Consider the following 23,806-nt stretch of genomic DNA (forward strand, 5'->3'; position numbering starts at 1 on the left):
GCTAACATCACAAAGGAAAGAATTAGAGAAACAGGAACAAATCAACCCCAAAGCTAGAAGAAACAGGACCTAATCAAGCCCAAAGTCCTAGCTCAGGTATGCATCATATATGGCCTGTATTTAAAGGGCAAATCTCTCTGAGCCCCACAGAGTTCATCTGGACAATAATCAAAATCAGAGCTGAACTGAAGGAAATCAAGACATGAAAACTCATTCAAAAGATTAGTGAATCCTGGAGTTGGTCTTCTGAAAAAAAAATTAATAAGATAGGCCACTAGCTACACTAATAAAGAAGAAAAGAGAGAAGATCCAAATAAACACAATTAGAAATGAAGAAGAAAATGTTACCACTGACCCCACAGAAATAAAAATAACCATCAGAAACTACCAGAAATGTATTGTCTTAAAGTGCTGAAGGCCAAAGGTCCAAAATCAAGGTGCCAGCGTGGCCATGCACTCTGCAAATCCTTGAGGGGAGAACCATGGTTATGTCCTCTAGCTCTGGTAGCCCCAGACACTCCTTGGCTTATGATGGTTTCACTCCTATGTCAGCCTCCATCTTCACATGGCTGTCTTCCTGTGCCTCTGTCTAAATTCTCCTTTCCTTATAAGGATACCAGTCATGTTGGAATATCTGAAGTTTATTATATCTGCAGAGACCATGTTTCCAGATAAGGTCATATTCATGAAAATTTGGGGTTGGGACGTCAACATATTTCTTGGTTGGGGGATGGGTACAGTTAAACTATAACACTGTCTGAAGGAAGAAGTGCTCAGCTGTTGAAGTCTGAAGTCACAACATCTTACTTTCTACTGACAATCTTAACGCTTTTTTCTACTGCTGGTAAATCTGTTTATTTCTCAGGCTTCCCATCTCAGCCATATCATTCCCATTGTTAGCAGATGGAGTTGTCTTCTTGTTTCCCACGAGAATCGTAAGTCCTCAGGTAGGGATGGCAATCTCCTGGCTGCTTTGCCCAAGGCAGAGGGCTGTTTTACTTGTGTTTCTTTCTTCCTCTCTCTAGAGTACTGCTGTGGACAATGCATTCACTTAAACTGCTGCTTTGTCCACTGTGCATCCCTCCCTGTCCCTATGTCTCTGGGGAAGGGGAGCAAGACTCAAGAATGCGTGGTATTATTTCTGAGGACTCTGTTCTGTTCCATTGGTCTATATCTCTGTTTTGGTACCAGTACCATGCTGTTTTGGTTACTGTAGCCTTGTAGTATAGTTTGAAGTCAGGTAGCGTGATGCCTCCAGCTTTGTTCTTTTGACTTAGGATTGTCTTGGAGATGCGGGCTCTTTTTTGGTTCCATATGAACTTTAAAGCAGTTTTTTCCAATTCTGTGAAGAAGCTCATTGGTAGCTTGATGGGGATGGCATTGAATCTATAAATTACCTTGGGCAGTATGGCCATTTTCACGATATTGATTCTTCCTATCCATGAGCATGGTATGTTCTTCCATTTGTTTGTGTCCTCTTTTATTTCACTGAGCAGTGGTTTGTAGTTCTCCTTGAAGAGGTCCCTTACATCCCTTGGAAGTTGGATTCCTAGGTATTTTATTCTCTTTGAAGCAATTGTGAATGGAAGTTCATTCCTGATTTGGCTCTCTGTTTGACTGTCACTGGTGTATAAGAATGCTTGTGATTTTTGCACATTAATTTTGTATCCTGAGACTTTGCTGAAGTTGCTTATCAGCTTAAGGAGATTTTGGGCTGAGACATCTACAGCCATCTGATCTTTGACAAACCTGAGAGAAACAAGAAATGGGGAAAGGATTCCCTATTTAATAAATGGTGCTGGGAAAATTGGCTAGCCATAAGTAGAAAGCTGAAACTGGATCCTTTCCTTACTCCTTATACGAAAATTAATTCAAGATGGATTAGAGACTTAAATGTTAGACCTAATACCATAAAAATCCTAGAGGAAAACCTAGGTAGTACCATTCAGGACATAGGCATGGGCAAAGACTTCATGTCTAAAACACCAAAAGCAACGGCAGCAAAAGCCAAAATTGACAAATGGGATCTCATTAAACTAAAGAGCTTCTGCACAGCAAAAGAAACTACCATCAGAGTGAACAGGCAACCTACAGAATGGGAGAAAATTTTTGCAATCTACTCATCTGACAAAGGGCTAATATCCAGAACCTACAAAGAACTCAAACAAATTTACAAGAAAAAAACAAACAACCCCATCAAAAAGTGGGCAAAGGATATGAACAGACATTTCTCAAAAGAAGACATTCATACAGCCAACAGACACATGAAAAAATGCTCATCATCACTGGCCATCAGAGAAATGCAAATCAAAACCACAATGAGATACCATCTCACACCAGTTAGAATGGCAATCATTAAAAAGTCAGGAAACAACAGGTGCTGGAGAGGATGTGGAGAAATAGGAACACTTTTACACTGTTGGTGGGATTGTAAACTAGTTCAACCATTATGGAAAACAGTATGGCGATTCTTCAAGGATCTAGAACTAGATGTACCATATGACCCAGCCATCCCATTACTAGGTATATACCCAAAGGATTATACATTATGCTGCTATAAAGACACATGCACACGTATGTTTATTGCAGCACTATTCACAATAGCAAAGACTTGGAATCAACCCAAATGTCCATCAGTGACAGATTGGATTAAGAAAATGTGGCACATATACACCATGGAATACTATGCAGCCATAAAAAAGGATGAGTTTGTGTCCTTTGTAGGGACATGGATGCAGCTGGAAACCATCATTCTCAGCAAACTATCACAAGAACAGAAAACCAAACACCGCATGTTCTCACTCATAGGTGGGAACTGAACAATGAGATCACTTGGACTCGGGAAGGGGAACATCACACACCGGGGCCTATCATGGGGAGGGGGGAGGGGGGAGGGATTGCACTGGGAGTTATACCTTATGTAAATGACGAGTTGATGGGTGCAGCACATCAACGTGGCACAAGTATACATACGTAGCAAACCTGCACGTTGTGCACATGTACCCTACAACTTGAAGTTTAATAATAATAAATAAATTTAAAAAAAAAAAAAAAAAGACTCAAGAATGCAAGACCCAGTGAGTCAAGATCCATTATTGAGTTGAACAATGCTAAAAACCTCTTAAGCATTGCTGATGCTTGAGCTCAACCGTGAGCTTGATCTTATGTTGCTTATTCTACATCTGAACTACTATCTCAAAAGACTACAGGGAAGGATGGCAGAAATGAGTGCTCTCATAATCTAGCCTAAGATGAGCACAGAGGCACAAAGCATGCATCACCAGAATATGTGGGCAGAACATGACAGGCTATGGCCTTTTGCAACCCCAGGACCCAGAGCTCCAGAACCTATCTTCAGGCAAATTATGGTACTGGCTTTTCCATGGTGACATCTGGCCATGATACAGAGATCCCTGAGTAAAGACCTACGAGACTTCTAACCTTTCCACCACATCTTGCAGAAACCCATCATAACTATCTGGTATGGTTCTAAAAACCTGCCTTTAGCAAGCTAAGTCCCTTGGATTTTATATTGCAGTTCCAGGTACAAATTCTTATGACACCACCAGCATTATTGGTTATATACTGATGAATACACACTCCCTGCCCCCTGATCCTCTGCACCTGTACAGGGGCTCCCAGAGAGATGCTGCCAGCAGTCAGCACTAGCTGGATTGGAGAGGGCCAGCAGGCCTGGCCGGAGCTCTGGAAGCCTTTGTGGGTTCTGCCCGTTTCCTCTTGCCTGGCTGCTATGATCTGGCTCTGCCTGTTTTTACAGCCCTGGCTCCTGCTATTTTTCTCGCACGCATGCTTGGTGTCCTTTCAGGAGCCATGTGCAGTTTCCTGGGAGCATTCTGCCTTCCTTACCATGTTGCTTTGCAGTTTGTGATTATTTTGTCCTCACTTCCCTTGATTTTTGCCTCCTGGCTGATTCTGGCTCCTAGTTAGTTTAGTTTAAATTTCCATTTTCCCCAGTCTCTGGTGGATCTGTTCCATCCCTTTCTCACACTGTTCAAGATTGCACTTTCTCCCATACTACCAGAGCTCTTGGTTAGTCTCTTGCCCCAACCTTACAAGAGCCCCCATTTTACCTGCAGAGAAAGCCAGAGTGCTGCCATGGCCCTCCTGTTCCCTTCCCGTTCTCATCTACGTGCTCCCTTGACTTTAGCCTCTGAAATGCCACACAGTGCCTCTGGTTCTTCCTTGCCTTTCAGGGCTCAGCAAACTTTTCTATAAAGGGCCAGTGAATAAATATTTTAGACTTTGCAGTCCACATGGCCACTGCTGCATCTTTTCATCTTGCCATCATAGTATGAAAGTCTCCAGAGTCTATGGATGCATGAGTGTGACTGGGTGCTAATAAAACTTTATTCACAAAATGAGCAGCAGGTAGGATTTGGCCCATGGGCTACAGTTTGCTGGCCCCTGTTCTGCCTGGAAAGCTCTTCCCCCACAAAACCCATCTGGCCAACTATCCCATCTTTTTTGAGTCTTTGCTCAAATGCCATCTTCTTAATGGAACCCGCGCCTCACCACCTTATTTCAGATCACAGCTCCGTCCTATCTAGCCCTCTTGGCTCGTCTTACCATGTTCAGTTTTAGCCTCCACTATAGTGTTGTCTCCTCCCACTGCTACAGTGAAAGTTCCCGATGACCAGGGCTTATGTCTTTCTCTTACTCCTGGGTCCTACATGCTTACAACAGTGCTGGCATTAAAGTAAGCACTCAATGGCTATTTTTCTAATTAATGAGTTAAATGGCGCTATGGTCTGAACGTTTTTGTCCTTCCAAAAGTAGTAGGCTGAAATCGAACCTACAAGGTGATGGTATTAGAAGGTGAGGCATTTGAGAGCTGATTGGGTCATAAAGGTGGAGTCCTTATGAATGGGATTGGTGCCCACATAAACAAGACCCCGGAGAGCTCCCTCGTTCCTCCCATCTTGTGAGGACACAATGAGAAGGTGCCGGCTAGGAACCAGAAAGCAAACCCTTGCCAGACACCATGTCTGCTGGTGCCTTGATCATAGACTTTCCAGCCTTCAGAACTGTGAGAAAGAAATGTTTGTTGTTTATAGGCGGCCCAGTTTGTGGTATTTTTGTTACAGCAGCTGGAATGGACGAAGACAATGGGTAGATGTTTGACTTCTTCGTTACCCCCACTATTTTATGAGTTCCTTAAGGGCAGGGGCTCTCTGGAAACCTGCTTTGTATGCTAGCATCTTATTCAGTGTCTGAAACATAGATCAGGATTAATCCATATTTGTTGACTGCGTAAGAGATTAGCACACTTCACAAATAGCAGAAATATGAATAATGTTAAACATGGGAGAATGTTCTATTATACATTAGAATTAAACAGCAACAAAAACACAGATATGCATATTTGAAATTGAACCAGGTCCAAAAATTTATAACATCTTCCCTTTGAGCCCCCATCTCACTTGGGCCCCCATTTTCAGCCATTATTTATTGTCATTTCTCAAAGGCAGTACAATCAATTGGATAACATTCTGGGTGATTCTGGAACGTTAAGTTATGTGTTTGGTAATGAATGTATTTCAAAGTCATATTTTCCCCTGTGCCAAAGTCGCTCTTAAAACAAATTTATGTGTTTAGAGAAATACCTTAACAGCTTTAATGCATTAAAATATTAATCGTTAATAACTGTATGAAATGATTACTGTAAGGCAGGATAATAAATGTTTAATAGTGGATGCTTAAAATAGAGAAGCAATAAAACTTGCCTTCAAGAAACTGGCAGTTAAGTTGGGGAAACAATAAACCCATGAAAATGTGAAAATACATTTCCAAATTAATATTGTGCAAATTGAGTTTATGAGTTCTGAAGGAACTATGTGCTTGCACACAGAGGGAAAAGCTTTGGTAGGAACTTGGAAAAACTAACTCCTAAATGAGCCTTAATAACTCAGCATGAACATCTAATCCACATAGACTTATTAACACTCAGAGACCTGCTGGCTTTCCTTCTCTGGTGGAAATGTGCACTTGTCCCACTGGGTTCTCCCAGGGAACTCCACAGTGTCTTGCAGTCTCTGAGATTTCAGTCAGGATTTCATATGGAGGTGAACTCACTTGAAATCCACAAGCATTCTCTTTTCAACTGTATCATTTTTTATGAGCTATTATAATTCTAGTTGAGAAAACTCTTTTGGCAACAATGTTAAATTCTGTTGGTTTGAAATACATTGATGGTGTTACTCAAGCATTAAGTAGACTCTTGAGGTCTTTAAAATGCAATTATTAACTTCTAATGATTAATGATAATTTACTTGGAGGATGAAAATCTCCTCCATGCTTACTTAAGTCAAGGAGAAATTGTTTCTGCTTGTCCTGAAGAGAGGTGCTTTGGGGAGCTCAGTGCTTCTCCTTGGGACCAGGTGCTGACTCCCAACAGCCTGAGCACAGCCAGGCTGGCATAACTTTGTTGAGCTCCACCCCGGGGACAGTGAGAGCCTGTTTGGAAGGATACACACAGCATAGTACCTGGAGCTGTGACTGGTCTGTAGGAGGTGCTGTCTCGACTGACAAGATTCGCTACAGCTGGAAATTCAAAAATGGAAATAGAGGTCAGAGAACAAGCAAAACAAAGACAAATGGGGATTGGGAATGAAGTGAATGTGGGTACCAAAATGCAAGTATTTGTAAAGAAAAAGAAGAAGCTCTGTAAAGCCAGAATAGAATCAAGACTGCATAGTCAGCAGCCTAGTGTTTTGTTTTGTTTTGTTTTTTGTTTTCCAAATAAGCACCTACCTGGGGAGATGCTTAAAAAGAATGCTCTTGTGAAAAATAAGTTCTTTTCAGGGTTACAAGTGCAAGACTGATATCTCATTCAAGTTTAAACTTGCTAGGGTGAGGATGAGACAACATGGATGGAAAGTATGTTGAGCAAAGTTGTGTGACATGTGACATAGCACAATGAGATGCCCTCTTCTAATATTCAGGCCTGATTGAGCCTGTCAGCAGGCATTCCCAGTTGCCTATGCCTTGTGGGATGGCTGCAGTTCCGACATCGTGCTGTGAATCTAATCCTATTATCTTTGTAGGTCAGAAATCATTTTAAATCAATGGCCTCCATGCATATCGCCTGCCTGTCCATGTACTTATTAGAGTATCTGTTACTTGTAGTTATTACACCACCCACAAGGAAGAGTCACAATGGCTATTTATAATATGCCAGGTAGATGGGAGGCTCCAAACCCATGTCATCTGCCATCCTTCTTACAATCTCTTAAGGGAGATTGCATTATCCTCCTTCTACAGATGAGCACCGTGGGGCTCAGAGGGACTTGCCCCCTGAACACAGGCCATACCTGATGCATACCTGAGGTAGAGCTTGAAAACAGATCCACTCCAGAGCTTGCCTCCTTCCTTCTTTACAAGCTGGTGACCTTCCTTTTGTTTAGTTGGCATTTTAGGAAATACCAGCGTTACAAATGGCCTCCATCTCTCTCTCCCAATGCCCACATTTTCATGCAGGAGCTGCCATGGAAGAGGGGTATGTGGATTCTGGAAAAGGTTGCGAGCCTTTTCTTGATTGTTATAGACTTGCATACATGATGCAATAAACTGGGGTTATTAAACTCAAAGTAGAAGAGCCTGTGTGATAATTTAATGCAGACCTTTATGGGTATAAAAGTGTGGTTAAGTGACATAAGGAGTCAGTTCTTATGGTGCTCTGAAAACATCGTATCGCTACATCAAGCACAGAGGGCCTAAAAGCTGGGGAGCCACAGGTCCTCTCCAATCATGTGAAGAAGCTTCTACACTTGCCAATACACTTGTCAATACACTTGCCAAAGGTCTTTTACTACCTTTGAATTTTAATGTGCACATTCCAAAAGAAAAGGGATGAATGAATCTTTCCTTCTACTACCACATTATGAGGATACTTGCACGAACTGTGTATACATGAGTCAGGGAAACCTCATAAAAAATAAATCCACTACAAGAAGGGATGCCTCCCTGTAGAGAAGATATCATGCAGACATGTACTAGAACAGATAAAACAGTTGGGAAATGGCTCAATGTTCATTGTCTAGAGATTCTGGCAGTTTCCTAGTGACAGTCTTGAATCCCTCTTGATGTCCTTGCCTGATGACTAATGTTGCCTCCTTTCCTTCTTAAAAGCCTCCCAGTTTCTAGCATAAATCATCTTGTCATCTTGTTTCTAAAATGCCCAGTTTTATGTGTTTCTATAAATTTGTCTCTATATTATTCTATTGAACTTTTTATTTACCCCAGTCAAGGGCCTCTGACATTTGTTCACTCACGGCCACATATTGGGAAGTCGGCTCCCTGTGTCTTGGTCCTCCTTTTGCCCCAGCTCAGATCAACTCAGGAGACAAAACCAGAGCCGTCATGCACATTTCCTTATTCTGCAGTAGCTTATTGGGAAGAAGTATGATAAAAACTGAATAACGTTGGAGTTCAATGTCTTCTTTCAGTAAAATCTTACATGGTTTCCTTTCAGTCTTTTAACATAGTTTTTAGGCGTTAAAAGATTTACCAGATTTTTAAATTTAACATTCCAATGAAAAAACTCATAAGTATGAATTTGATCTTACAGATAAAATGATTAATTCTTCCAGGAAGTGAACCTGTAAATTTAAAATAGCATCAGAAAAAAATGGACATGGCAAATAGAAATGTTGTGTTTTGACAATTTTCAGAAATATTCATGAAATTATGCATCACTAATAGGAATGTGTGATTTGGCAGAATTTTATAAGAGAGGGCTACGTGCTTGGAATGGAATAAGAGCAGAGTAGACACCGAAGTCTGTCACTTTAAGCTAGAACATTTAGACAAATATCCAGTTAATGAAACTCCTATAGACCCAAAGATATGGAGAATTGTAGGTGTGAGTTTTGGTCTTGTAGGGCGGTGTACAGAAGTGGTGCTTCTCGTTTAGGGGAAGCCAGCCTGTGTTGCCATGGTACAAGTGGTTCCTATTTGAATCAGCAAATTTAGGAAAGTAATGCATTTTCAATGGGTCATATTCCCCAGGAAGAAGGAAGGAATCAAATGTGCTGGAATGGTCTTTCCAGTCCTACTGCAAGGGTCTTAGCAATAACTTTTTTTCTGTCAAGGGGCTCAATGGGTGACACACCTGGGGATGCAAGGCCCTGATTGCTGTGTAAATAGTTACCAAGGATGTGCTTGGCTCCAACTCCCCACCCCATCCCACACCACACACCCAGGAAACGGAATGATAAGCTTTTCTTTAAAACTCTTTGGTGTCTCTCCAATGGCAGTTGAAATCCATACTCCTTGTTATGGGCTCCTGGGCTTGCCTGGCTTTCCACCTCCTGTCCTGTTGATCCCTTCGATCCTGACTGTGGCTTCATTTCATTCCTTGCCATGCTTATGGTCTTCTCCCAGGCCGCTGTTTCTGGCAGGATGTTCTCTTCCCCCATCCTTGTCTTTGTCTGGGTGGCCCCTTCTCAGCCTCACCCCTGCCTTTTCCCTATTCTCTCCTTTCTGATCCTCTGTTTCTCCTGCCCCCCGGCCCTCTGTACCCTTGTCCTCACTGTAAGCACGTGTTGATCTGTCTTGTTTGTCTCCTCACACTGCTCTTGAGGGCACGGGGGCTGTGTCTATCAGTTTACTAAGGAGCACCCCGTGGCTGGGACTGCCCCTTGGGGCGGGGAGGAAGTGCCTGGAACAGTACTCTGGCTGGCTCTGCCACCGTGTTTGATTTCAGTCTTGATGGAATAAGTGTAGACCTTAATTTGATATACAGAATGCATACTCAGTGAGTTATCTTATTAATTAAATACTGATGATATTGACTCTCATGTGTGTTTATATTAATTTATGGAGTTATTTTCAATAAATAGAGGTCTGTATTTTGATAATTACCAGCCAAGTGCTTTTGATTCTGCATGTTGGATGTTGTTATTGTTATTCAAAAACAGAAAACAGAGAAAATATACTGGTAAATAATGTGACTAAGTTCACACAGCCAGTAGGTGGAGGTATTGAGCCATCTATACATATATCTCTATACTCACAGTGTGATACACACATATACACAGACACAAACGTGTGCATCCATCTATTGAAATCTATCTTTCTATCTATCTATCATCATCATCTGTCTTTTAGTAGAAACCTCAGGAAAAGAACTTTAGCCTACCAATAGCTTTTAACCTCTGTTTAATTTCATTTAATTTTAAGTTATCAGCTTTTAATTTTAATGAATACCTAGATAAAAATATATTTGCCCTGGAAGCTTCTACAGCAGTTTTATCTCCATGAACTATGACAATGGAAACAGTGTACCCAATAAAGAGAGGGTCTAAAATCTGGGAATTCTTGTGGAAGGCATTTTGTAGCGACTGATACTAACAACTTAGGAACAGAAAACTGCTGGCTGTGTGTCACCTCTGAATATTGTTTCCATTTACTCATCTTATTTTTGTGAAATAACTTGCTATTTAAAAACTCAGCATGGTAGGCCAGGCGCCGTGGCTCACGCCTATAATCCCAGCACTTTGGGAGGCTGAAGTGGGCAGATCACCTGAGGTTGGGAGTTCAAGACCAGTCTAACCAACATAGAGAAACCCTGTCTCTACTAAAAATACAAAATTAGCCGAGTGTGATGGCAAAAACCTGAAATGCCAGCTACTCAGAAAGCTGAGGCAGGAGAATCTCTTGAACCCAGGAGGCGGAGTTTGCAGTGAACTGAGATCGCACCATTGCACTCCAGCCTGGGCAACAAGAGTGAAACTCTGTCTCAAAACATTCAAACAAACAAAATTCAGCATGGTTTATTTATAATCCTAAAACTCTGATCACCTTTAAGCTATATATATATATAAAATATATGATATATATATTATATATATATACTTGATCATTCATTATCATGTGTAGTTCTGTTCAATAGAAATTATTGCAAGAGACATTGAGAGTAAGTAAATGGTGACTATTATTTTGCAGTCAAAAGCCACTTTGTGTGATATTTGCCAAAGTCAGGCTGGAAAATGCCCATACATAATGCCAAAATAATAATAGCCACCATTTACTGGCATCCTACTATGCATCAGCCCGTTTAATTTTTACAGCTTTGCAAACTAGGTCTGATTGTCAGATGCAACAACAGAAAATATCAGATGTCGATGGTCTAGCCAGGGCAGAGCCACAGGCGTTGGGTACAGTCTTTTTCCAGCCTGACTTAGGCAAGTGTGTCACAAGGCGACTTTTGACTGCAAAATAATTTATAATAGATGTTGATTCTAGTAAGATTTTTGTAGAGTAGGGATTCCTTTGTGCCTTTAATATTCACTCCCATTGTAGGCAAATATTTTTATATCAATGATCAGATCGAGCCATTTGAATATGGTATACCCCCATATTGATGCTTTAGACATTGGAATAGAAAGAGTATAGAATGGGAGGCTTCATTTGGATGCTCAGTATTTGGTTTTGTGTGGTCAAAATCTCAAAATTTTTGATGCTTTTCTTCGCGTCACTTGTAATTACATATGTGGTGAGTCACTTCTCCTAGTCCTATCTGTATGGTCACTATTACGTAAGAAAACATGCAAAATAAAAATTCTTATATCGTGAAGAATAATTCGTATTAACATGATATATTTCGTACAACACTGTAATACATAACTCAGTATGTTTTACAAACATTAGAAAAGAGAGTTTCTCCATGCGTGTATTTACATAGCGGCTGACATGCCTGTTTTTCCTGTGATGTAGTCAGTAGCACACCTGAGATCTCTCTTTCATGCACTCCTATCCATTGTACACAAGAAGAAAATGCCTGATTTTCCTTCTGACTTGTTCAGCTCACTCAGGAGTGACAGATACTAGTTTGTGGTGAATTGCATTTTGAGAAAAGACAGAACTTAAATAACGGAAGGAAAACAAAATTCATCTTATCATCCTGCCTGGCAAGACTCTAACATCACCTACTTCCAAATTTGTATCAATAAATATAAGAGCTATTTGACTGTCTGTTTTACAATTATTCCCACTTTTTTACTGTCTTTGAAAAAGGAACAGGATGCTAGCTGAATTTCAAGAGTCTCTACTTTTCAAGAAACTGCGTTTCCCTAGTTAATGGCAGGTCACACAGTCAGGGGTCCACCCTCATCCTGAAGGATCAGTGTAGGGCCGCAGGATGTGTTACCAAATGCAGTCCCAGTCTCTGACCAGCACGACCTGCACTGCATGGTGAATTAGCAAACAGCACTCACTACACTCGGAATATAAATTCTTCTCTTGTTTTTGCAAACCAAAAGGAAAACCTGTATTTGAGCATTTCTATCTAAAATGCACGTTGTGATCTTATAACATTGGTTCAGGGTAGTTTGGAGACATGGTGGAGGCTCTCTGTGGAAAGAGGAAACTGTGCATCAATCTGCCTACCATCACTCAGTTTTCTCCTTATCTGCAAAAGCGGATGTGGTTTGCTGGAACAGACACAGGGTATAGAATGACCCCCCAAGAGTCATTTACTGGCTCTCTGAGGCTATGGTGGGCCCTCCTTGAAACACCCTCTGGAGTTGGCTCAAACACTTTCCGACAAGGTTCTTGTTTAATAAGTCCTTAAATTGTTTCTTCTTCCTCCCACTTTTTCTTCTTTCTGTGTCATTCCTGACATCCGTGGTAGCTGTGGTTTAAAGTTTCATCTCATCATTTATTGTCTCTCTAGTTCGTTCTGAAACCCCCCTCAGACTGTTCCTAAGTAAACCTGCTTACCACTCGCCATGGAAAGATGACTGTCCAGCCAAGAGCTTACCATTGTTTTTCTAAAGCAGAAAGTCAAATCCTGTTGAATATTGCTAGCATTTAATTGATTGTTTTCTTTTTGCAACCATTGTTTATTTTTTTTCAGTATAGTGTAATGCAGTGGTCCCTAAACTTTTTGGCACCAAGAACCAGTTTCATGGAAGATAAGTTTTCCATCAACTGGGGGTGGATAGAGGGGATGGTTTAGGGATGAAACTGTTCTGCCTCAGATCATCAGGCATTAGATTCTCATAAGACGTGTACAACTTAGATCCCTCACAAGCACAGTTCACAGCAGAGTTCCCGCTCCTATGAGAGTTTAATGCTGTCACTCATCTGACGGGAGGCAGAGCTCAGGAGGTAACATTCATTTGCCTGCTGCTCACCTCCTGCTGTCCCGCTCCTATGGGAGTTTAATGCTGTCACTCATCTGACAGGAGGCAGAGCTCAGGAGGTAACATTCATTTGCCTGCTGCTCACCTCCTGCTGTCCCGCTCCTATGGGAGTTTAATGCTGTCACTCATCTGACGGGAGGCAGAGCTCAGGAGGTAACATTCATTTGCCTGCTGCTCACCTCCTGCTGTGTGGCCTGGTTCCTAATAGGCCATGGACTGGTACTGGTCCATGTCCTGGGGGTTGGTGACCCCTGGTCTAATGGATTCAGGATTTTCCATTCCCCTTCGCCATTGCTAGTTATGTGAATTTAGACAAGTTATTAAATCTCTGGGCTTTAGTGTCCTCATCTATGAAATGGGAAGAATAGCACATCAGCTAGCTCTGTGATTCTTGTGAGTTCAGTGGGAATATAAAGCACCAAGCACAGATCTTGGTGCAAGAATTAGCATTCTACAGATATTAGCTGTTATTATATAATATATATATTATACACTCAACTTTCAGCTGGAAACCATAAAAGATCTTTCTTCCTTTGTATCTTCTTATTTGTTGGCTCAGGACTTCTGAGAAACTGGAGCTATTTACTATGTGGTTTTCATGCCATTTGTCCCCAAGTTAATAGTAGAAGTGGGTAGTAGTGAGTATATTTGATAAGTCTTGGTGGACTCTGCCTCATGCCTCCTGCATGTGTGCTGGTAACCTAAGTCCCAGGCTAGACACCTTTGGACCCTTACGCCTTCTCTCTTTGTTTTCCCCATTTTAGGTGGGGTTTCTTCTTGCTGTTTTTGTTGTTGTTGCTTGTTTTGTACAATTCCCAAACTCTAGTTTTGTTTAGCCAGGGTGCAGGACCCATTTCAAAATAATTTAGCCTCTTCTTTAGAATTAGACATGCCAGTGATTATTTTCTTTACGCATGGTTTTGAAATTGTTTCATATCTTTGCTTTTGGGGCCGGCTTTATCACGTAATTCTTTTTTGGAGACTTACGATGAACACAAACTTAACTGCCCGCCCCCCGCCCCCCCCGCCCCCAGTATTTTCTTTATGTTCCAAAAACACAAATTACAGATGTGTAATCTGCTGTTTTTGTGAGCATCTCTCCAGGATATTAAAGCATACTATTAGAGTAAAGATATCTAACCTCCATCTTTTACAATGTTATGCAATTCAAGTTTTGTTTTTTTTTTAATAGTCATTTAGGGTGAAAGCAATAGTGACTTAAGAATATGTTTGACAGTTTATAAATTAAAATCACCTCAGTATATTACTTGATATACTTCAATGACTTAACAATGTATTGTACTGAAGGGAAAAGTATCATACAGAAACCATTTAGAATATTTTACAAATTTTAGAATACTTTTAAAATTTTTTAAAAAAATTTAGAATATTTTTAAAACGTAAAGTTGGATTAAATTAAAACATTTTGTGAAAATACCAAATATAGGTATTGATTGAAAATTGACAATAGTCTTCCTGGACAGAGTAACAGAGTAGTCAATGCCAACCCTTTGTCAATATCTGAAGTCAACTTCTGCATTTCAGACCTTAGATGATTCCGTTTATGTGTCTTACTCTTAACATTAATGGCTTATCTTGCAGCCACTCATATTTTAGTTGTCCTGCCAGTAGCATGTTATTATTGCAATGCAATTGTATCTGGAAAAGTACAAGGCCAACTGAATTGCCCCAAAAACTAATTGTTCCTGAAAATGTGTCTTTGTGAATATATTGTTGTCTGTATCTTTCCATTAATTTTGGACACCAAAGGTTACTGCTACAGTTATCCTAGTTTGCACCATAAAATTAAGATACTTGCTGATTGAATGAATAGCATTTAGAAATATAGAAGAATAAAACCTTGTGATTAGATTTTTAAAAGCAAATATTAGGGAGTATGTGTATCTCAACATGTACTATCTCTATTATCACTGGTTTCAAATTGGAGGTTAGGAAGCTAAAACTTCAAATGCTCTATGTAAAATTCAGTTGATAATGTATATTTCCTAAACTCCTAATGAGCTTGGTGATTAAGTAAAGGCTTTGTCATAATTTTGTCATTTCTTTATCCCCATTTTAAAGCTAATTGTGAGACCAGAAAACTACAAAGCAATGTCTCCATCCCAATACTCTTCCCTCCTCTAAATGTATTACCAAGCAACCCAGAAATCAGAAAATCAGAGTTGTTTTTCACCGTTCCATGGTCACCATGGTAACAGAAATTGCTAAAGCTAATTCCAGACACACCTTACAGTTTTAGTCTTTATTTTCGTTCCTAGCAATGAAACAGTTTTAAAGTCCTTAGTAAAAGCACATACCTTATGTCAAAGTCACAGGAATGGATATAAGTTAAGTCAAATAATTTTGTTGTCTTGCACACAAATAGGATTGTAGACTGCTATATTCTGAGTCACATTTCATCTTTTTAATCCTATTTTCTCCCTCTCTTTCTGAAGGTTATGTAAGAATTTGCAAATAAAGTAATACATATTGCTCTAAAATGTACTGCAAATATTTGCTGCCAATGTTTGATGGTATTAACATCACATTAACTTGAGCCCTAATTTAGCTCAGGATACTTGAGTGTGCAGTCATACCAGTGCCTTCCCATTAGTTAGAAGCTGTGTATGACACTGAGTTTCCCAACAGTGTAGATCATTAAGCTGCTCACAGGGCCTCCCAATTGACCTGTAGGAACCAGATATTATCTAAACAAAACCATGTCTCTTTTGGATGAAGTACTGAGCAGGCAAGACCAAAAGGGAATGACATGAATGTTGAGATGTTTTCCCTCTTTTCTGTTTTTTCCCAGAGCCAAACTTTGTGTCATCTTATGACATCGGAAATTTTACCTACTTCTTTTTCCGAGAAAATGCAGTAGAGCATGACTGTGGGAAAACAGTGTTCTCCAGAGCTGCCCGGGTGTGCAAGAATGATATTGGTGGGCGCTTCCTGCTGGAAGACACCTGGACCACATTCATGAAGGCTCGCCTGAACTGCTCCCGTCCTGGGGAAGTCCCCTTTTACTACAACGAATTGCAGAGCACTTTCTTCCTGCCTGAGCTGGATTTGATCTATGGCATCTTTACCACCAATGTGTATGTAACTTGAAATAATTTTTCTCCCCTCTCTCTTACTCATTCTGAATAAGTCTTTTGTTCTTTGACCTCTGAGGTTTTAAATTTGCTTTAAAGAAAATCTTTCTTATTTTACTGGGCTAAACAGACAAAAAAAGAGGACTTTTCAATGAACTACCTTTAGACAAAGACATGTGATTTGTGAGACTGGTATTAGGAAAAATACTCCAAATCAAGAAAGTTTGTGTCAGTCTTTAGGATATAGTGACACTAAATTATTCTATTATAAATTGCTCCTTCCTGGTTTGCCATTGTGTTCTGGACACTTTTTGAAATACTAGTACATATTATACGTGTATTTTTTTCTATATGCAAGTCATGCATTTGTGTATAATGAAAATAGTGTTGTCTGGAGAATCTGAAATCTTTGCGATAACATGATTCTTGCTTAAACCTTGCTCATATTTGAAAGGCACATTTTCCATGGCTGCATTTTATGTCAATTATACTTTTAAAATATTTTTATAAAAATTATAGTATGTTTTGTTTAGGGGTGGGACAGGGAGATACTCCTAACTTTAGAATGAACAATACTTGGGCTGGCTTAAGCCTATGAAATTTTCTGTTCTCCTTCACTCTTAGTCTAGTGGACTATCACATGTCCCCAAAGTTATTTCCCATCCTTAGCTGATATGCTGCGTAAGACTGAACAGGAGCACATGCCAAACCCAGGAATCAAGGATCACCTTGAGACTCAGCATCACTTTCCTACACAATGGCTGTGGTGCTGCTGATCCTACACTATGGGTTCTGATTTGGATCACCTTTGAAATCTCTCGTCTTGTGACTTAACACTTTATGCAAAAGCCAAATATTTGTATCCAAAGTAAAGGATCCAAATCTACTTGGGTTGGAAGTGCTGATAAATGAGGTAGGATGACCAAAAGTCCTGAATTGCCTGAGATTATCCTGGTTTTAGCATTGATGACAGCCCTGTAACTAAGGACACCTCTTATTCCTGGGTGAACCAGGACAGATAGTCACCCTAGGATGTCCTCTCTGCTTACCTAAGTGTTTTAATTTACTTTTTCATCTGTTGGGCATCAGATGCCTGCCCATGAGTGGCATTTCTAAAACGTCACTTTACCTGCAGCTTATTTCCTCATTAACCTTCTCTTCCTGGTCTCTCAACTGCTTAACTTGGGTGTTAATATTTGCTTAATAACAGCTTTTACCCCACATGAAGAGTCTTCTTTCTGACACGAGGTTAGAAAAGTAAGGCTAGTTTGGATGGCTCCACACATAACCTTTACTCCCCATGGCCATATTTGTTTTCATAAATCTGGTCTTCAACCCAGAGGTTATTTCTTCTCTTTGATAAGTTTCTTTAAAAAATCAATCTACAGTTTCTGAAGTTGATTTTCTTTCCAAAACCTTGTTTAAAAACTAGTGTAGGTCACACAAGATAAGTGTGCATTTGCTCAGTTGACATCAGTTTTATGCACAAGGAGAGTCCAGTTTACTTAGCTCTTCATTCCCCTGGCTCTGGGCAAAACAAAACAAAACAAAACACCAATTTCAGAAGTTGTAAAAGTACTATGCCTGAAACATTCCAAGATGGTATATGGTCAATTTAGATAGTTGCAAAAATAAGTTTCACACTATTCTGGACTATTTGTTTAGTGTTGCAAATTCCCATCATGTCAGAAGTCACCCACTGTACAGAATCTATATTTTTAGAGATAGAAGCGTCACATCTCCCCTTTCTCCTTGGAATACTAATTTGTGTTAGATCTTGGGAATGCATTTCTAATATGCCCTTCTCAAATTTCACAATATTTTCCACCTCCTTTTCGTGTCTCAGAACAACGTTTGCTTCAAATGGAAAGAAAATGAGGATCAGAGATATTATGAATTAGAAAGCTGTCTAATACTGGGCTGAGCTTCAGGGCTTAGAATATTGCTTTGCCTCTGTACATTCATCAAGGTTTCTCAGCTCTAGAGGAACGGGGAAAAGATAACCGTTCTGACTCCTTCTGTCCCTAGCATGACTGCGTAGTTTTCTCAATCACTTGAGTATGGGTTGGCCTGAAGGAAATGGTGTGCTGCTACAGTGGAGTCTCTAAAGATTTGGCTTTTTTCCTAGATATCTAAAAATGGTGGCTCACCATTATAGTTGTTTATAGTGTAGAGATTGTAGTAAAGTATTACTATGTATAGATATGGATATACAGATAGTAAAGTTGCTGTTGGGGGTAGGTTTTTTTTATTGCTCTTCTAAATTTTTACCTTGATTGCTGATAGAAGCCAGGTTGGAACAGGTGGCTGCAGGTCTGTCATCCAAGTGAGCTTGTTCATACTGATTCCAGCTTTAAGCCTACTCATTCTCAAGGTCATGATCTAGACCTGGCCTGCCCTCGCCTGCCCACAGGTCTGGAGACCCTGTAGAAGTGAGTGAATAATTACTTCCTGTAGACAATCCCATCCTAGGGAGAGGGGGCAGGGCAGAGGGAGGAGCACAGTGGAGTCACACAGGCTCACCCTTTGCCCCCAGAGCACAGCAAGTGAAAGGGTAGAGTGGCAGGCATGGGGTCTACTATACCAATTGTGTTCACCAGGGAATGGCACAGGGGACAGGAGGAAGTGTTCCCACAACACTATTAAAGGATGTTCACACTGGCAACTACTGGGACATCCAGGGGAGTCTCTGGGTGACACCAGAGCCCAGGTTAGCCCATTCAGTCCTGGTGGTTGTAGTGAACAGAGAAACATATGCCAGCGGAAGAAGATTAGGTTCTTCCTTTACCTGGAAGCCGCCTGGCAACCTGGGGCCCCATGCAAAGCAGGTACAAATCCTGCTTCATTTCTCTGCAGCCTGTGACTTGGGCTAAGCAACCTCTCTGTGCTACTGTTTTTTGATCTGTAAGTCAGGGTCTTCTCAGGATCTATAGGTTCTCTGTGAGAAATTAGATGATCCCTATCAAGTGCTTAGCAGGGGGCTCAAGGAGATACTGTTGTTATTCATAATATCCCCGCTTTGCCTGCCTCTGCACCTGGCCCAAGGCATGCCTGGATGGAATGTCCTGTGTCTAGCCATTCTTACTCCAGCATACTTGTCTTCTTTTCCTTATTAAAGTCTACTCACGTGTTCAAAGGCCAGTGTCTTCCCTGTCCTTGTGTTTTAACTTCTCCCATTCTCTCTAGGGATAATGAAGAGTCAAAACAGCAAACTCAACAACCCATAGCTGGTGTTCACCCCTTTACTTTCCAGCACCGGGTCCTGTATGCAGCATGCTGGGCCTTGTCCTTGGTGCTGGACTTCTGGAGAAAATGCAGAAGGCCCTCAATACCCTCAAGGCCCTACCTTTCCATAAGGATGTGTTTACTGTCTGCCCTCCTGAAGCAGAATCCTGTCTACTTAACCCAGAGATATTGCAAGGGATTGGAAATCCTGGCATTTGGAGCCATACTGGGGAAAATCCTGGCATTTGGAGCCAGCCTGGGGTTCAAGTCAGATTTCCTCATTTAGTAGCTGGCTGACATTGGGGAAGGGTCTTGTCCTCACTATGCCTAGTTTTCCTTACCTGTGAATTTCCTTCACCTTATGAGGATTAAATGAATGGGAATTAGTAAAGTCCTTGGAATAGTGCCTAGCTCCTATTCAGTATTTATCAGATCAAACAAATATAAGGTAGGTATTTCAGTTTTGGAGTTTGTTTGACCTTTCCTTTGATGCAGGAGAAAAAAAATGAATGAGAAGTGCGTGTAGTATTGTCTCAGAGCATGAGAAAATATATGTAAGCTTTCTCCTTTTATCTCCACTTCCCCTTCTTCCCCTTCGAGAACCCAGACTGAGCTCAAAATGTGAATTTACTTAACCAAATAATGTTGCCGTTTCCATACTTAGTCAGAGGGCACTGACCTTCTGAGGGCTCCCATTTATGACTGACTTTCAGAGCCTGAATTCTAAATTACGACTTCAGGATTTCATAGGTCAGTGCTATGTCAGATTTTTCTCTTTGACCTTTTGAATTTAAAATCTGTTTTAAATTAAAAGAAAATATGAAGAGTCAGACAGTCACTTTTCATAAAATACTTTGAGTTGATTTTCTTTTAAAGGATGACAAATAAGACAAATATCTGGGTTAAAATACACACACACACACACACACACACACACACACACACACACACCAGCTTGCCCTGCTGCCGGGCAAAGTAACCAGATAGGTCAGATAGGAGGCTGATGAAAGATGCCATCCGCTGGAGAAGAAAGTCTTTTTCTTCCAGAATTTGAAAGGTGAAGCAGATAGTTCTTCAGAATCCCTCTGGCCTCTGTTGCAGCTAAGTGAATTAATCCTGGCTGACAGAATTACAAGTGTGGTAAATGCTAACTAGCCTGGCTTCTATACCAAGATGTTTGTTCCTCCACAGGGGAGCCCCCTTCACGCTCTGACTTCATCCTTTTGGGATGTTTAAGAGACTGTGGCCTTGAGACCTCTGGAAGCTGTTCCAGGTCACAGCTGCTGCCTACTCCATAGGGGAGGTCAGCAGGTGCTGCTGAGCTCTCTGATTGCCTTCTCCTCTCTCCCCCTCGGCTCCCAGGAACAGCATCGCGGCCTCAGCTGTGTGCATCTTCAACCTGAGCGCCATCGCACAGGCCTTCGCTGGGCCCTTCAAGTACCAAGAGAACTCGCGCTCAGCCTGGCTACCGTATCCGAACCCAAACCCCAACTTCCAGGTAATTTTCGGGGGGCAAAGGGGCACTGTCGACATCCCCCATGAAGAATGCAAAAGCCTTGTGTAGACAGGCCAGGGTAATTTAAACCGCGGTGCAGGCACCATGCTGCTGTCTCCCGGGCTCCTCACGGACAGCCCCACACTCTGCTGGCTAATGTCCATAGACCGAGGCCTTTTGTGAACTGTGGCGCCTGGACCCAAAAAGGGCCTTTTGTCAGCTGTGATGCCTGAGACTGGGCGGAAAAAGGCCAGCATTCTGCAGCAGGTTACGAATCCAGGCTTCAATTAGTACTAATGATGCTGGGCTCTGTGTCCTCAGAATCTCTGATCCCTAATGAATGACATTCTAATGAATGGGGTTCAGGGCACAGAGCAGTGGAGACACACAAACAGGATTAGAGCGCTAATTGGCAAATGTGGCGGGATTCCCTGTTGGGAAGGACAGAATGTGATGCAGGCAGCTGAGGAAAGAAAAGGAGGTGGAGGCCGTTCATCTGTTATCACAAAACTGCAGGAGGTTCAAGCTTCCAAGGCTTTGTGAGCCATCCATCTCCCGGTGTTCAGAAGAAGCTGGGACCTAAAGAGATGAAGCAATTTACTCATGTTTGGTGAGCTGGCAGGTGTATTAGTCAGCTTGGACTGCTGTAACAAAACACCACTGATGGGGTAGCTTAAAAAAGACACATGTATTTTCTTACAGTTTTAGAAACTAGACCTTCAAGACAAAAGCGTGAACAGGGTCATTTTCAGATGTGGGCCCTCTCTTCCTGGCTAACAGGTGGACATCTTGCTGTGTTCTCACATGGTGGAGAGAGAGACACCTTTGGGGCATCTCCTCCTGTTTCGTAAGGGCACCAGCTCCACTGGGCCAGGGCCCTACCCTTATAACCTCACTTACCCTCATTTACTACCATTAAGACCCCATCTGCATATACAGCCACACTGGAGAGTAGGAATTTGGGTGGTTTATAGACATCAGGTCCATAGCAGCAGGCTTCCCTGGAGGGCCTTCTGACAGCTTTCTTAAGATCATCATTATCGTGGCTGTCATTTTTAGCACCAGCAAGTCCCAGACCCTGTGCTGGATGCTTCCGATAGATCAGCTTGCACACTGGCGGCAGTGCTGTGGTGGGTAATGCCTTCTCCATGTGCAGGGTAGGACATTGGGCCTGGGGGAGATCACCTGGCCAGGGCCACACACCTGATTAGTAGCCAAGGGAGGATCCCAACCTCATCCTCAGATGCAAACTCCTAGCCTATTCCAACTAAATGACCATTAGTTACTATTACTAATCAGTGGTAGAAGTGGGTCCTGTATCTGGAACTCCCACAATTGGGAGTATGGAAAGGTTCGATGATTTTACACTTTACTTTGATTTTTGCAAGGACCATTCAATTATGGTTGTTTTGAAGGAGTTTTGTGTTTGTTGTTGTCTTTAAGTTTTTGAAGGAGCATGTGATTAAAAATAGGATGGCTGGCTTACATGTCATCTTGCCGTGTGCTGCTTTCCTTGAGCAAATTTTGTGCATTTTTATCACATATCTATCTATTATGCATCTTTATTGCATGTTTCCATCAAAAAGAGGGGAGAGGGAGAAAAATGCATGCATATAGTTTAGGAGTAAATTTTGATAACACTGATTAATGTGCATTGTTTACTGTATAAAATATTTGATAAATACAATTCTTAGGGGCTGGACACAGAGGCTCACGCCTGTCATCACAGTGCTTTGTGAGGCCAAGGCAGGAGATCTCCTGAGGCCAGGATTTCGAGCCACGCCTAGGTAACAGAGTGAGACCCTATCTCTACAAAAATAATAATAAAAATTAACCAGGCATAGGGGCACACACCTATAGTCCTAGCTATCTGGGAATCTGAGGTGGAGGATTGCTTGAGCCCAGGAGTTCAATTAGTGAGCTATAATCCATCCATTGCACTCCAGTCTGGGTGACAGAGCAAGACCCTGTCTCTAAAAATACAAAAACGAATCATTTATTTGGTGCTTTCTACGTATCACATGTTGTGTAAATGCATATTTTGTCTCCTTTTCTCCTCTTACGTACAGGAAATACTCCTTTTAAGAAAGTCCTTTGTATAATAAAATCCTGAAGGTTAAATAATTAATAATGCTTACTGTATTTATAATGTATTTTCAATACACTGATGTTTTTATTGCAAAAGTCTTTACTGTGAACAGCCCGGCTTAGTAAACTTCGTAGCCCCTTACCACCTCCAGGCAGCGGATAACTTGTAGCCCGTTCATCTGGATACATTTCTAGCACAGAGCAAATCTCATTTCCTAAGGCCAGGAGCGCCTGGTTTTATAATGCCAGTGTCACACTGAAGGGCTTACTCTCATTATGGGATGGAAGCCGGTCCATGTAGCATAATGAATGAAGCATGCAGAAATTGGCATGTGTTTCAGGCAGGAAGCTTGCATTGCTGAGCGTCTCTTCTCTGAGTATTATTTAAAACTCCAGTGGAGCTCAAGTTACAGATTATGGTGGTTCTTTGTATAACTCCTAGTACAAGTATGTAGCAAGTGGTTTCTTTATGTTTACTCTATTTGATAACCACACTGGCAAAGTATCCTCACTGACATTCATGAAACCATCCAGACTGGCATAGAGTGAGAATTCAATTAGAACTAAGGATCCCTCCCGAGACATGTAGAAGAGGCCTTACGTTTGCAATAACCAACAACGGAAAGTGGTTAGATTTTTAAAATTCTTGTTTTTCCTACTGACATTTAGAAGTTTGGGCAGTACTTACATACTAGAAGTAGCTAATTAATCAGAGAAGCAGAAAGTAGATTTGGATT

General features: G+C 41.3%; 1 protein-coding gene across 3 annotated transcripts in view; it reads left to right on the plus strand.

Annotated features, from left to right (window-relative positions):
• The window catches only part of SEMA5A (semaphorin 5A), a 504,887-nt gene that overhangs the window by 325,168 nt on the left and 155,913 nt on the right, over positions 1 to 23,806 (plus strand). For all 3 annotated transcript variants that reach the window (XM_073014841.1, XM_007961192.3, XM_007961194.3), the window contains exons 9-10: positions 15,979 to 16,264; positions 20,849 to 20,984. In XM_073014841.1, the coding sequence (XP_072870942.1) occupies positions 15,979 to 16,264; positions 20,849 to 20,984 (422 nt within the window). The remainder of the gene's footprint in view (positions 1 to 15,978; positions 16,265 to 20,848; positions 20,985 to 23,806) is intronic.

The sequence above is a fragment of the Chlorocebus sabaeus genome, chromosome 4, assembly GCF_047675955.1.
Source record: "Chlorocebus sabaeus isolate Y175 chromosome 4, mChlSab1.0.hap1, whole genome shotgun sequence".
Taxonomy (NCBI): domain Eukaryota; kingdom Metazoa; phylum Chordata; class Mammalia; order Primates; family Cercopithecidae; genus Chlorocebus; species Chlorocebus sabaeus.